This window comes from Balaenoptera ricei, chromosome 5 (genome assembly GCF_028023285.1).
Source record: "Balaenoptera ricei isolate mBalRic1 chromosome 5, mBalRic1.hap2, whole genome shotgun sequence".
Lineage (NCBI taxonomy): Eukaryota > Metazoa > Chordata > Mammalia > Artiodactyla > Balaenopteridae > Balaenoptera > Balaenoptera ricei.
In genome coordinates, this window is record NC_082643.1 from 121,364,511 (window position 1) to 121,381,066 (window position 16,556).

General features: G+C 37.1%; 1 protein-coding gene across 3 annotated transcripts in view; it reads right to left on the reverse strand.

The window, feature by feature from the left end:
• Positions 1-1,017: 1,017 nt before the first annotated feature.
• PDE5A (phosphodiesterase 5A) overlaps positions 1,018-16,556 on the reverse strand; it is a 154,017-nt gene continuing 138,478 nt past the window's right edge. For all 3 annotated transcript variants that reach the window (XM_059923519.1, XM_059923521.1, XM_059923520.1), the window contains exons 17-21: positions 16,399-16,476; positions 14,466-14,529; positions 9,076-9,150; positions 7,677-7,760; positions 1,018-5,549 (exon numbers count right to left, since the gene is read on the reverse strand). In XM_059923519.1, the coding sequence (XP_059779502.1) occupies positions 5,412-5,549; positions 7,677-7,760; positions 9,076-9,150; positions 14,466-14,529; positions 16,399-16,476 (439 nt within the window). In that variant the 3' untranslated portion in view covers positions 1,018-5,411. The remainder of the gene's footprint in view (positions 5,550-7,676; positions 7,761-9,075; positions 9,151-14,465; positions 14,530-16,398; positions 16,477-16,556) is intronic.

Consider the following 16,556-nt stretch of genomic DNA (forward strand, 5'->3'; position numbering starts at 1 on the left):
AAGAAGGGATGATGTCTCTGTGGGTGGAATATTGGGTATCAATCAGAGAGACTTCAGGTGATCAGTTATTGTTTGGGGAAAATCTTAAAGAAATGATCCTGGACAAAGGAAAGTAAGCAAATCTTAATTCCCATTGATTTTTTCCATTTGTTTTTCTTTAGCCGGTAAAAATCTTTAAAAAAGCAGTTTTATTCATTGTTTGTACCAAGATTACTTATTTAAATACAACTGGAACTGTGGCGCACTCTAGTGATCAGAAGATCTAAAATATTGTTTTACATGAGCTTTCAGTTTACTTTTGCCTTTAGCTTTGTGAAGTAGGCATAGCCTAGATATTCTGCTCCACCTGAAGAGGGCTTGTCTAGTGGCAAAACTAAATAACGAGTCAGAAATCTTGCATTTTATTAGACCTCCATGCCTCTAGACTAGCAGCACCGAAGCACGGTGGTACCTGGGATTCTGTGATGGCATGGCATTAGCTATTACTAGATGAACTAAAGGAACGTTAACTCTAAAATCCCAAACAAAACCAAAGCTGCTGGGTGTGGGAAATCGTGTATCTAATGCTTCTAGGTAGCCCATTTGATCCACTAAGAATGGATTTGGGACCTTTTACTATTAAAATTCAAAAAGAGAATTAAGTGGAATAAATACCTGCTTTCAAACTAGACAGATCTGGGATCGAATCCAGCTCATGCCATTTGGCAAGTATTTAATTCCTAAGCCTTAGCTCCACATGCAACCTGAGGATGGTAACAATCACCCTCTATAGAATTGTTAGGGACTTGAGAAGTGGTGAGGTGTATGGAAAATGTTGCCCTCAAACTGGTAGCAAAGAATATTAACAAAAAGAATATTACTGAGGTGTCTAGGCTGAGGAAAGAAAGGAGTTTATTAAACCACATTTTTTTCAGCTAGTAGGACCACAGGTTAGCTTGATTAAAGTCTCTCAAACTATTGGGCCCATTCTCCCTGCCTAAAATTCAGAGTCCCTAATAATCACACAACGCTCATACCTACTTGTTCATTCTTCTTTTTATTTTTATAAAGCATGGCAAAATGAGGAAACAACTGACAAGTGAAGAGTTTGCGCAATGGAAAACCACCCTGACCATCTCTTGACTTTATAGGGATCATAGGTGGGTAAGTGTTCCTTTAAAGTGATTTTGTCATAGGAGAGTCACATGAAATGGTTCTCGTGGTGGGGGGAGAGGAAAGACAAGAAATCAACATTCACAATTATTTAAAATGACTTAAAAGCTAAACATAATATACATAGTAACTCCTTTATCCTAGTACAAAAATAGTGCCAGAAACTATATATTTGTTCAAATGTATTGAAAAGGTATAAGAATACAAATAGATATTAACAGTGGCTAGTGATGATTCATAAGCTTTTTCTTAAACTGAAATAGAAATTTATATTTTCAACTATTTACATGGTGTTCAACATCTATTAAGACATGTTTACACAGACTTTTGAGAAGCATATGGAAGGGCAAAGTGAGCTTTAATACTTTCTTCCTCACTCCCTACGCTGGAGCAGAAGGGGTCCAAAACTGTGTGCAATTTAACAGTCTAAGAGAACTCTTGAGTAATCTCTACCTGGCTAGCATATGGAAAAATAATCTACATAGTGGAATATATGACTCCTTACTTACATAAGGTGTTCTCTAAGCTATCAGCAGGCTAAGTGATTCATGCTTGCAAGAAGACAAGATGTTCACTGACAGATTCTTAATAAGTTCCAGGTAAAGAAGGTCCTTGGAAAACTATGTAATACATATGTTATAGATGGAAATGAAAGTGATAACTGTACCCTATATTTTCACGTTAAATCGGCAGGATCAGAAGCTGGTAAGTCTCTTATCCAGCACTCCCTGCAGAGACTGTGAGCTCCTTGAGGTCACTGCTCTCTCTCCCCAGTGGAGCACAGTGCCTGACATGCAGCAGGAACTCAATAAAAGGTGGATCGAGGCATGTCTAACACTGAGCAGTTACGTGATACCACCTTGTTTTAACTGTAGTTGTTGCCAGGAGAGGAGAGCAGTTACATCCCTCTCCCCTCTCTTCTTAAATCAATCTTGTAAAACAAAACAAACAGCATTTCTTTTGATGGCCTGTAAAGCTTTAGGAGTACAATCAGGTGGAAAACACAGGAAAATTGAACATCAGATTGGAGTAAGTCTAACATTTGTGCTCTGTGCTGAAAATAAAGGCACTTCACTGCTAGGCAAGAATGTATCTGTAACCGGTTTCCTCCCGCAATCCATTATTTCCAGTACACTTTCATACTTTCTTTTCTCCAACACTCCTACGGAAGGAAACCATTCTTCATAGTAAAGAGATCAGTGGTGAAACATCATCATCCAGGGTTTGCACCGTGAGATGAGGTGCTCAAAGAGCTCTAAATCTCACACATCTAGTGATCTGCATGAGAAGCCAAAGAAATGTACTATCTTTTTCTCAGTCTTGGGAACTCAACACAGGAAATGACTTAAGGGATTAGATACCTTGCTCTGTGGCCTGCTATCCCATTTCTGACAGTGGTCTCCAGGGCCCATTAGGGCTTACACAGTAGCTGCCTTCTGTGACATCCTCCTCTGAGACAAGGCTTAGCCCAAATGTAACTCCTTCAACAGCACAACTTGTTCACACTCACAGAGGTTAAAGAGACTTACACAAGTTCACACAGGATTGTGGCTGGCAAAGGCCAATCCTGTGAAAAGTACAAGACCAGGCAATTTTATAGACATCTTCTCACAATTTAGTAAAATAGTGGGAACTTTTGGGGCTGAAAATTGAAATGAAATGGTATCATGGTACTCAGCTATAATGAAAACAAACAAACTAATCTAGAGCAAGAACAACTTCTTGCTAGGTTACAGGTAATATAAACATAGGGTAGGGTGAGAGAAGACTACATATATATATTTTTTTTCCAACTTGAGAAGATACTGGAAAGGAAATATTCACATACGAAGAAAATTTGTGCCCATGTACCAGGTAATAACCCATGTATGGAATGATTTTCCTAAAAAATTAAGAATTATTTGAACCAAGTAACCAGTCCTAAAGAAGCACTCTTCTGTATGAACTAAAATACCCAAAAATGAAATAGGTATGGCACTGCCCCACTTCTTTCAGTTTCTAAACTAGTAAGGTAAAATAAACCATTATCTAAAAGTAAACCAAAAATTTATAATCTAAATACACCTTCTTGCTTGTTAAAATGACACACATACAAATCCTCCGTACATAGTCTACTGTGTCTTTAAAAATCTCAGTGACATATATTAGAGGGCTCTAAACAAACTACTAAAGTATTTGACTACCGATTTTAGCATAACTGCTAAATCACAATGTGTATGGCAAAAAGATAGATAGGTTGTTAAAGACTGCTATTCTTCAGACAATTTTTCTATACTAAGGAATTGTGTCTGCATGCATAGGTGTATACCAGTATGTAGATACATTATTTTAGTGACAGTCTTTGTAAGTTACACACCAGTGCCACCAAGAGGCAACCTCACAGATTTCATGTGTATGACATAAAATAGAATAACATCTTGAAAATACAGGTGTCACAACAGTAATACATAGCCCTTACCGCTACAAAGTAATGGCAATACAATTTGTTTTGCTTTCTTTTTAAAACCTGAAGGGTAAGAATAAAGCCACTTTATGTCAAGATACATATACACACTCAGAATTTTAAAAACTTAATGAATATGTTGAATTTTAGGTAGTTTAGGGAACAAGTGGTTATGAATGCAAAACATGTTTGTTTTAATGAAAAGTCTTTGAGAATGCTGCATTATCATATCCCCAAGAGCTTTTCTATACAAACTAGTTATAGAAACTCAGAAACTTTATTCAGGGGTGGGGAAGTGGGTGAACAGATCAAACAAATACCTCTCTTCCTACTCTTGCCCACAAACATTATTGCATATTTAGAGCAGATTTTCTTTTCCTGAACTAGGTTCTCAGTTCATTATCTACTTCTCCAATATGTAATAAAAGTGTCTTTAGGGGCACACATGTACAGTGGGAATACAATTAAATGGGCTCAAATTCTAAGAAAGTGTTAACATTTTCTAAATGTACTAAAAGCTGTGAGAAGTAGATACCACTAACTACAACTCAGGGCCAGTGTTCAGGGTGCATACCCAAACTTCTGTGATTCTGGGTTGACTAGTCCTGTAAACCAAAATATGGCAGTTTCTCAGTCACAAACTCAATACTGCTAAGTTTACTCAAGCTTGAGGTTTCTTACCATATTGTTCCCTCGATTTAATTTTTGACCCTAATATCAAGGATAGCCCTTTGCTGTTTGTACTTTTCTCTGTACTCCATTTAACAAACAGAAAAAAAATATGATTCATTTTGTACCCTCTTATCCTATACAGTCATCTCTCACTTCAGGCCAGTGCTCCCATGATCACTTTTTCTCGCTCTCCTGTTGAGTCTTAAAGTGTTGACTTACAAGCTGTGGCTTATAAGGTGAACGATAAGGAAGTTATTTACAAAAGGAAGTTCAGGATTCAGAACACTCACTGACTGTCAGGAGTGTCTTCCAGCAGAACGTCCTCTTCACTGGCAGCCATCCTTGGCTGTTCCATTTCTGCATCACACTCATCCCTCAGTAAAGTCAGTGACTGGATCTTCTCCCAAGGTTTCCCCTGCTTTCCATCAGGTAGGTTAGATCAAAGTGAGTTTATGGGTAGCCTTTGGATAGATTTATTGCACTGAAATGAGAAATTTCTCTCCTGCCTGTTCTCTAACAACAAAAAAAGCAAAATAATTAAATAATGCCTTTTCTTTACAGTACTACCTTATAGTACTTTCCATTTGTTTAAAGTTTTAACTTTTTTTGTTAAGGTAATACAGTGTTGACAAATATACCCCATTCCTCTTAAAATCCACTCAGCCAACATTTTTCTCTATTCTATGAAGGTTTTAAATGTCACAGAATATATTCACTTTGCTCCTAGCCTGTTTTTAAGAAAAACGATTCCAAACATTCTTGAAAGATTGGTAATTCAGAAAACACAAAACCAATTATTTAAAATCCCCAGCAAGAAAAAACCAAAAAACCAAAAAAACCAGCCTCAGTGCAAGAATGCAACTTGTATCTCGCAGTACACGAAATATCACAAACAAACAGAGCTCGTATCCATGTGCTAAGGGTAGGTGTCATTGATAATCTCAGTTCAGTGGCATAAAACAAATATACAGAAAATATGCAATAGTCCTCTAAAAACATTTCATGCTGTGTTTTGTCAAAAGTTGTGCAAAAATAAAAATACAGCAGTGGCAAAGTATACACCAAATCTGTACAGTCTATAGCAAAACTGGGCATACTGCAGAATACACCATCTGTAAACTTCAACTCTGCATGAATAGGCCACTCAGTTCCGCTTGGCCTGGCTGCTTTCCCCATTAATCAGTGTCTTCTCCTGCTGTTCTGCAAGAGCCTGCCATTTTTGCCTGTTCTTTCTGCAGCCATCCAGCAAAGGGAAACAGTCCTCCGATACATGGGTCAGGGCCTAAAGAAAGAAAAGAAAGCCAACAACTAGATGGCAGCTAGGAAATAAGCCCTCTCCCAGGCCTGACGCAAAGGGCCACATTGTACACTCACTTCATAAGCAGGCCCACTGTTGGGATTCTCACAGACTGTGTGAGCACAGATCATTTATGAACGATTCCTCTTAAGCTATACAGACGGAGTACATGCTGAGAGAGAGACAGCAGACACACACATCCGAAAATAACATTATTGAGCTATGGAGACAGATCTGTGTGGAATCGGCTTTGCAGAGAAATAATCCATTTGCTTTTATGTAGTGCAAATGGTTCTCCCTAAGTGCTGACTGCCTTGAGAGCTGCTTAGTTTTTCTGTTTTTCTGTAAAATGACTTTATTCAATGTACTTAAGTAGATTTTTATCCAAGATTATAATAAACATTAATTTATAACTATATGTATATGTTTAATATAACTAAACATTATTATTTACCAACTACAGTGCCATAAATATTTAGCTACAAGTATGTTCACTGCAGATTTCTTTGTAATAGACAAACATTGAAAATGACTTAAATACCCAACAACGGGGTTAGGAATATCGTGTTACTATTTTGCAGCCATTAAAAATGTCATAGAAACACATTTGAAACAGAAAGATGTATCTTATATTATGGATCACAAAGAGCAATTTTTGTTAAATGAAAAATATATGAAAATGTCATAAAGCATGTGCACTGAAAGGAGATAACCGTGGTTATCTCAGAGTAGTAGAATTATAAGTGATTTTATCTTTTTGCTTCTTTGTATTCTGATTTTTCTATAACAACATATTACTTCTGTAATAATGGTAAAAATGCATGTCTATATCAAATAGAATTCAACAGGAGAGTCAAATAAAATGAATCCTTGCACAAATAGGAAATGTAGAAGGATGAAATCTATAATGGGTGATTTGACTGTTAGTTTGACTATATTTACAGGCATGGGGAAAAAAAATCAAGAGAGACATTAGTGTCTACATCTGAGGAACTATTAATCCAATCCACAAGAAAAGCATCTGTTATGGAAAGAATGAGATATTCAGGGATGTTGGAGACACTGCTCTGAACACACTTCTGCACAGATTGCCGAGAAAGGTGGGGAGACAGTGGTGCAGAGGCCTGACACCCAATGTTCTTCTGTCCTGTTTTCTTTTGCTGTCTCTCCTGTCCTTCCCTCCTCAGCCACAGCTTCTTTCTTAAATTTATCCACTGGCTAGAACCCTGGACTCAGGCTGAGAACTGGATTCTAAATACAGTTCTCCCACTAACTACCTGTTTGGGACAAACATTTCATCTCCCTGGAAGTTGGACTTTTTACAGATTCAATGACGGAATCTGTGAAATGTCTGGATTAGAAGATTTCTAGGGTTTCTTCTGGTCTTGACAGTCTATGATTACTCCATGATAAATGTTCTTTTCCCAAATACTTAAAATTTAAGACAGTTTCCTGTTTAAACTTCTAAAGACAAGGATAGCATCTACTTTCTATATTTGGGGCATGAACACCTAAACTAGTAAACTGGATGTTTTAGGGAGAATATCTTTACCAAAAAAATAAATAAATAAGCAAAAAAAAACCCAAAACAAAACCCCAAGCCAACAGGCATATGGAAATGGGAACCTGCAATATTCTTCTAGCCGCCTTCTTTTAATCGTCATAAAAATTTTCTTAAGCCACACTATGACAATGAGAAAAAGTTAGATAACTATTTTTCCTTATTTAGGCCAAAAGTCAGACTTAAAAAGAATATGCTCTTAAAAAGAACATAGAGTATGCACAGTATACCTCCTTGAGGGTAGCACTGGCACGTGATTTTTCTTAGCATTCCCTACACGAATTTGCTGGAGCCCAGCACATGGTAGGCACTCACTAGGTAGTTATACATTAATGAATTAACATTTTTGAGAAACAGTAAATATAAAATGTGTTCCTTATTCAGTACAAACAGCATGTTCATGAGCAAAAGAAATAATCCTGATAATTTTATTTCTAGTTTGTTAAGATGCAAAAAATATACGCCTGGTGTTAGTCGCTTCAATTTACTTTAGGTTTTAATTCATAACATGGTCAAAGTTTAGCAAGTCTAGTAGTTTTCATAATAAATACCTCATACAGTTGCAAGCAGATGGCATCTATGAATCCAACTTGCATACTTGGGATTTTGTTTTTCTTCTCCCTGTTCATTAGGTCCTGAAAACAGAAACAGACACACACAGATCTGCATTTACTTAAAGAACACAATGCAAGTTGGCTCTAAAAAGATGAATCACTGGGTTAGCTGAGGAATGCTAGATACCTGCCTACCTGCCTTCTTACCACACTCAGGAAGGCCCTGGTCCTCTCTCCCATGTTCGCCCCGGCTGTGACCTTCCCCACATGACCCCCAGAATTGATTACTGACCTAGAATCAACTGCTGACCTACAGTCAAGCACTGACCTAGAGTCCACTGCTGACATGTATTTGGAGAACACACATGCTTTCAAACTGTCTACTGATGTGGCATCAAACACTCTCAGCTTTGTGGAAAAAGCCACTGAGGCCACAGTTGATTACAATTCAGTTGACACAGAGAGCTTTTTGAGTGAAGATTATGCAGATGTCACTGCTGCTTATTCCCAGGAGCTCATGACTGGTGCAGCGGACAAGCCCAGCACCTCCATGGGGAGCAAAGAGCCTGTCTCAGTGCTTGTTTAAAATGAAGCAAATTCTCCATTAGCTGCGACCATCACTCTGCCACCCACCATTTTCTGAGAAGATTCTGAGCTTCTGAACAAGCCCACTACTACATAGTAGGAGACTGAATAACTGCAAAAGACTAATGAGACATAGGATGTACCCAGGGGAGGATAAAAAGCAGGGTGGAAGGAATGGTACACAGACGGAGGAGGGGCATCTCGTAACCATGTCCCATTTAATGGGGGCTCAATAAATGTTCATTTGAATTGAAAAAAAAGACTCTATGCTTCATTTCTGGGAAAAACTTCTCCAATGGTTTAAGAAGAATCTTCTTGTATTCGAGATTCCCTACACTATACAAAAAAGGCAGTATGTATCAAAAAATCTTTAGAATCTGTGTGCCCTACAACACAGCAATTCTGGAATTTATCCTAACAAGGTAATGAAAAATGGCCCACAGATGTTTAGCAACAAAGATGTTTATCAAAGTGCTGTTTGTAATAGTGAACTCTGCAAACATTGTACCAAAAAGTAAATTATGGTTACATCTATTTCATGTAACCATTATATATGATATATAAGAGAGCATCTGTTAGAATGAAAAGTGGCTTATGATATTTAAATGGAAAAAGTAAATTACAAAATATAGGTACAATATGATGACTTGTTATTTGCTTATTTTCTGTAGCAAACATGTATAATCTTCTAGTAAGAAAAGTTTTTAAAAATAATGAGAAATTCTGTTCCTAAGATCTCATAGAAGCATAAAAAGAGTCTACCATAAAAAATGTATATGAATAATTCCTACCAGAAAGGTCTCATACTTACAGCAGGCTCTATGTTGAGTTCTTTTCTCTCTCTGTCTCCTTGGTCAAAAAATTCAGTGGCAACAAGTTCTGCTATCTGAAATCAATAACAGACTAAGTTTGGGTAAATAAAAGCATATTACTCTGTAAAACAGAGACTTTCAATGAAGATAATAAAATCTATCAAAGCTGTAGCTTTCAACCACATCAGTAAAATTAGAATAAAGCAGTAACAACTAATAGAAATTTTATTTGTTTTAATGTGTACCTAATCACAAAGGCTAGAGTTTGTAATCTTCTATAATTACACAGAAAAAAGCAACATTATTTCAACTTCAGCAATCAGTGGAAAAAAAGTACCGTGTGCCCATCTGTATGCATAATCAACGATATATTTATTAAGCATCTGTTGTATGAGGTGCTGTGTAAAACACAGTATCAAATAGGTCCATATACTGAGACTGATTGATACGCCTTTTAGGTTTCTTTTAATCTACCAGTTCCTTCTCTTCCCTTTTTAAAAATAGTCCTTATAATTTTGGTTGTTGTTGAATAAACTGGGTTGTTTATCCTGCAGTTTTCCACTGTCTGGATTTTGTTGATTGTGTTCCCATGATGAAATTTAATGTTTCTCTGTACCCTGTATTTCCATACACCAGTAATGAGATCTAGACACTTGATTAGATTTAGACTTGAAAATTTTTTTTTTTTTGCCACAACTCTTTCACAGGCAGTGCCCTGTACTTCTCTCAAGGGCTGTATAATGCCTGGTTGCCTCTCTCTGTGAGATTAACAACCCTTCATGATCTCTGTCTAGATTCACTAATTAAGAGGCTGCAAAAATGTAATATGCAAAGCAATCATTCCTTTTTCCTTTATAGCTGAAATAAAATAAAGTTCCCCACATCAATTATTTAGTTACCCTAAAGCAGCGGTCCCCAACCTTTTTGGCACCAGGGACCAGTTTCATGGAAGACAATTTTTGCACGGACCAGGGTCGGGGGGGATGGTTTCAGGATGATTCAAGTGCATTACATTTATTGTGCACTTTATTTCTGTTATTACATTGTAATATATAATGAAATAATTATACAACTCACCATAAAGCAGAATCAGTGGGAGCCCTGAGCTTGTTTTCACTTGCCACTCACTGATAGGGTTCTGATACGAGTCTGCAAGCGATTGATTTATTATGGTCTCTGTGCAGTCACACCTCTCTGCTAATGATAATCTGTATTTGCAGCTACTCGCCAGCGCTAGCAACACCTCAGCTCCACCTCGGATCATCAGGCATTAGAGTCTCATAAGGAACGCGCAACCTTGATCCCTTGCATGTGCAGAACGTAGTAGGGTTCTCGCTCCTGTGAGACTCTAATGCCGCTGCTGATCGGACAGGAGGCAGAGCTCAGGCAGTAATGGGAGTGATGGGGAGCGGCTGTAAATACAGATGAAGCTTTGCTCGCTTGCTCGCCCACCGCCCACCTCCTGCTGTGCGGCCCTGTTCCTAACAGGCCATGGACCGGTACCAGTCCTTGGCCCGAGGGTTGGGGACCCCTGCCCTAAAGTACAATTTGTATAAATAAAGCACGAGAAATACTTGATTTTCTCTGCTTTAGTTACTATGAAAAAAAAAATAACTTGGTTCTCAAGCATCCACCAAAGACGACTATGGAAGGTTTTGTTTTATTATTTTTATTATTATTTTGAACTCTTGGATTTAAACATTATAATGTATTTCAGTCCTCACTGACACTCAGACATTGTTCCATTTTGGCCAGCTGAGAGCATATTAAGTTGGCTTCTTTGTTCTTTCGACATGGCTTCATCAGTCTTTGATAGCTTCCTCGCTTTCTGCTATAACAAGATGTTCTAGGCTCATCTTGTACATTGCCTGCTTTGGAACTGCAATCAGCCATTTCATTGTGGAGCCCTAATTCCTTTAAACTGAGGTATTTGGAAACCTCAATCTGGGCACTAGGTTCATTCATTACTACCAGGGTGATCATTATTTTTAAGCCCTTTTAATGGATGGAGCTAAGATACAACGTAAGTTCATACAGTATTTCCTATTCAAATTCAGGACTACAGGATTTCTGCAAAACCTTATCCACCTTAGATCTTTATCTTTCCACTCATGCTGAAAATCCTACTTCTCAACAACACCAATCTAATTTTTCATTTGCTTTTATCCCACATCACCCACAATGGTGACTGAATATCTATACAAAATTGCCACTAATATGATTAAAAACAGTTTTAAAGGTTTCTTTTTCTTGGAGTTCTTTTTGTTCTCAGTGTACATCTCGCCAGAGTTATATGGTCAAATTACTGTTTTAATGTCACTTGGAATAAAACAGTCCCTCTCAGTGTGGTTCTGCAACCAAAATCATTTTGTTTCATTTTACTTTCAAGGTTAAGTGATTTTTAAAAAATTCAATTTATTTTATAACTATAAGAACAATTTACATGGTTCGTAAATTAAATCTACAAAACAAGTGCATGCAAGCAACTCTAGCTTATATCTCTGTTCCCTCTATCTTATTCCCTTCCCCTGAGGGAAATAATTAACTTTTTTGTGATTAATCCTTCTGTTTTTTTAAAATATAAGCAAATATGTACATATATTATTTCATCCCCTTCTCAGATAAATGGTAGGATACCATACCCATTTTTCTCTGCTTTGCTTTTATTTTTTTTTAATTTTTTTTTACTTATAATATATCTTTGTAATCACTCCCTAGTAGTATATAGAGAATCCTCATTTCTTTTTGCTGTTGCAAAGGATTCATCATGTAAATGTACTATAATTTATTCAGTCAGTAACCTATTAATGAACATTTGGGTTATTTCCAGTGTTTGCTATTACAAATAGCACTAAAATGAATAGGCTTGTGTAAATGTCTTTTTATATTCTTGCCAGTACATTTTGGGATAACATTCTTAGGAGTAATGGTAAATGAATTTGTGTATTCATATACTTCCAAAGGGTTATAGTATTTTGCATTCCTTTTTTTCCCACAGCTTCCCCAACAGAGTATGTGGTGAAACCTTTGGGTGTTTGCCAATCGGACAATTGAGAAATGGTGTCTCAGTGCTTTTTTTAAATGAAGTAGAATTTACATACTGTGAATTGCATAGACCACGGGTATACAGTTCAGTATATTAATAAAAGCATGTAACTAGGTAACACACACCCCATCCAAGAAATAGAATATTTCTGTCACCCTGAAGGTGCCCTCAGGCCCTTTCACAGTGAATCCCTGCACCTTCTTCCCTCCCTCCCCACCCAACCGCTATCCTATCAATTAGTTTTGCCTCTTCTAGAACACCACATAAATGACATCACAGTATTCTTTTGTATCTGGCTTCTTTTGCTCAGTTTAGTGTTGATGAGACTAATCCATGTAGTTGCCTGTATCAGTTTCAGTTTCTTTTCACTGTTGAGCAGTACTCCACTGTGTGAAGGAGTAGTGTACTACAATACATTTATCCACGCTCCCGTTGAGAGACTTCTGGATTGTTTCTAGTTTCTGACTATTAGGAGTAATGCTGTTATTGTAATGAGATTCTGTACAAGTTCTTTTGTGTCAGTGTAGTTTTTGTTTGTTTTGTGTTTTGTTTGTTTGTTTTGTTTTGTTTTTTGTTTGTTTGTTTTTTTAAGGCCATGCCTCGTGGCATGCAGGATCTTAGTTCCCTGACCAGGGATGAACCCCTGCCCTCTGCAGTGGAAGCACGGAATCTTAACCACTGGACTGCCAGGGAAGTTCCATGTGTCAGTGTAGTTTTAACTTGCATCTTTTCTTATGATTGAGGTTCTGAGAACCTTTTCAAATGAGTAAGAGCCATTCACATTCCTTTTTCTATCAACTTTTTGTTCAAATCTTTGGCCCATTTTCCGGTAGGGTTGTTGGTCTTTTTCTTCTCTATTTTTAAGAAGTTCTTTAATATTAGGGGTATTAACTATCTATCAGATAAAAGTTGCAAATATTTTTACCTGTTTTTCATTGTCTTTCTTATAGTGTCCTTGCCATGCAAAAAATTTTCTTAATTTTTTAATTTTCTTGTAATCAAATTTGTCAATCTTTTCCTTTGTTGATTCTGCATGTTGAACCATGGTTAGGAAACTTTTCTCACTCCTTGTTTATAAAAGAATCCACAAATGTTTTTATTTAGTACTTGTATGGTTTAATTCTCTACACTGAACTCTATGCCCCATTTGGAATTTAAGTATGCAGAATAGATCCAATTTCGTCTTTTGCCATCCAACTATGGAAGATGGGAAAATCATCCTAACATGATTTAGTAAAGTCTATTTTCCCCCCAGTTATTTGAAATGCTATCTTTATTATATATTAAACATTCTATGCAATTCTCAATGTTCTATTATGTTCCACTGGTCTGACACCAATACCAAACTGTTTTAATTATAGAGGCTTTATAGTGTTGCTTTTTATGTCTGGACCCCAACTTCACTGCTGTACTTTTTCAGGGTTTGATTCAGAAAAAAGAAAGAGTAAATGAAAAGACAAATTCTTCCCTCTTCCATTCTCTTTCCTGCTTGGAAATGGGCATATAGTCTTATTTACTATGGAGCAGGAAGGTCTGTAAAGACATTTCATGAGTGCTTGTGGCACGTCAGCTTTGGCACATTGGAGAGTGCGCTCCCGATACTGTTTTCTCAGCACTTGTTTCATGAGATGAGCCTGTCATTACTGGGCTCCGTGACTGTGCAGCCCAGAGCTGTGACCAACAGTGCGGCCAGTAATCTCAGGTAGTACATTTAGGGTTCAAGGTGTAATCTCAGAAAACAGAACCACAATATACACATCACTGCATATACACCCACCCCTTCTTCTAGCTTAGGGCCTTTATTGCCTCTGCAAGATGTTACAGCAGTTACTTATCTAGAGAGAGGATGTACTTCTAGCCTCCTAGCCACAGGCCCTGATCAGATCCTTCCTGACATCTTATATCAACACGTCCTATACTTCTAAGCACCAGAAATGTTTAAGTTCTACCTGTTAATGCCTATTTAGAGTTGAGGTATAGCCTAATACGCTAACTGTAAGAAAATTAAGTTTGCTTCTTCTAAACTTTAATATTATTAAAGGGATGTGTTAAAAAAAAATCCCCAACTAAGCCAGCAGTAGTATTGGAATTAAACTTTATCAACAGCTAGGTGTTGCTGTGTTAATATAGATGCTTTCTTTCTTAATATATCTTACAAATATTATTAAGTGCTAACGAGTCCTCCAAAAAAGAAAACCTGTTTATGTCCAATTATCAGCTTTTAATACTACTTAAAATTTAGATAAAAAGTTCCCCAAATACTTCAAAAACTACATTTAAGAGTAAAGATTTTTCTTATTTTGACTTGTTAATGATTACTTTTATCGTCACTAAGCAACATACCCGTTGTTGGATAGGCCAGGGTTTTGTAATTGCAGAAAGATCACAAGCTGTCATCAGCATCGCTCTGTTAAGGGAAAAAGAAGCCCAATACTCCTGTTTACTTTTATGTGAATATAAACCCTAGTAAATAGTTACTAATAAAAAAGTTAAATTAAAACCCTCTAAACTATGAGGATGGCAGTTTATAGACTAAAGAAACAGAAATAGAATTTACATACAAGCAGGGCTGATACATTGATATCACAGTGTCATTGTTTTGGTTACCCAGTGAACTACTGGAATTTGCCTTCACACTGCCTCATTTATCTCCAGATTAGCAGCAGGAGAGAAATTATTAACCTTTGAGCAAAAGCTTGCCTGCTATTATTTTTTTTTTTACTTTGGTCTTCCAGTCTAAGTGACAGTATGATGAAAACACATTGATTACTAATAATTAACCATTAAAGGATAACTTCAGCTGTCCTACTGATAAAAGTTCCGTGACAGCAAGAACTATGGTGGGTCATTCTAATTCACTCAACACGTGTAGTGACTCCTATGTGAAAAGCCTTTGAATTATTGAACAGTATCTGCTGGAGAAAAGAGGGAAATGAAAGGATGATGCTGTTTATTCCTTCGCTTGTTAGAGAAGTTGAAAACCATGCTGGAGTCTGGAGTCTGTGACAAGGCGCTATAGAACTCAATACTATATAAAACTACTGTATGGAAATAGTCTCTCTTTAGTGCAGTGTTTTCTCATGTCAGGTCCAAATACCTGCCATCTAATCCTTTTAATTTGTTTGAAGACATAGGCAAAAAGGTCATCACTGTCATATAGAAGCACTCAAGGTAAAGGACTGTATCACTTGTCCCTCTAGGGAAACCCAACCTAAAAGTACGTTCTCCCTAACCATATTAGGCCACAAAGAAAATGGTTTTCTGCCTCTAATTCTATCTCTTATACCAACTCTCTCGCAAGTCATGAGTGCACCAGAGAAATCTTTAATCATGAAGGATTTCAATATACTTGCCAATACAAACTGCCTCCCCCAAAGAAGACTATGCCCCTGTGTGAGCTTAACTACAATCTGGACTGTGAAGAGTGGAAGAGGCAACGCAAGCGCTAGACATCCTGAGTGCTTGTCTGCCGAGAGGTCAGAAGTTAGGAGAGTGGAGCAGTGAAAACTGTGGCACAGACTTGGAATTGTGGTCAGATTCCACTTTTGTCATTGAGAAAAACTGTTCACGAATCACAGTAGCGTGTCTGTACTTTTCTAAGGCACCGTTCTAAAAACATGTTGAGACTCTTAGGTGAAGCATGGCTATAGAGAACAGACAGCTGGGCATTTGTATGTTTCCTTGTAATTTGCATCTTTGTTTGCATGTGAAGTAATACCAATCTATTTAAAGAAATGTTGGTTATAAAATTGTAATAGAGCACTATCCTTAGTATTACTACCTCTGTCTTTTCTTTATTATTGACACTTAGCTCTTTTTTATTGATCCAGTTCGTATCATGACAAAGGCAGTGATAGTAATAGCAAAGGATGGGAGGGAGGGACAGAGGAACAGGTGAGGAAAAACAGAAACCCTGAAGTTCTGACAGCGCTACTCAGCTGTTACGTAAGAGAAGTAAACACTTCACAGCCATGTTCTCGCTCCTACATTTTTTAGGATGCTATTTTCAGGTCTTCAATTCCAAAGAATTGTGAGTATGAACAAGGGAACTCTATAGCCTGGTACTGATACTCCACCACATTTTAAAGGTCCTTCTAGGACAAAAGTGATTCATTCACTTGAATTTGCAAATGCATTTCTTTTCAAGTAAATATTCATTTTTGTACAACACTCAAGAATTCTGACAGCCTCTAAGATCATCACATTGTAACAAATAATTGCAATAAAATTCACTAGGTAGCAAAACTTCAGCTTTAAGGATAGTAATCCTACTTACAAAAACAATTCCTTTTGATGAGGATCTTCCAAGTTGAATTGATTTTTTCTTATAAGTTCAAAAAATTCTCCTCTCCTCCTTTAAAATAAAGAAAAATATTTCGTAGTTATGATGAGTCCCCCAAGCTCTTATCCCTTTGGTCTAGAAAGACTCATGGA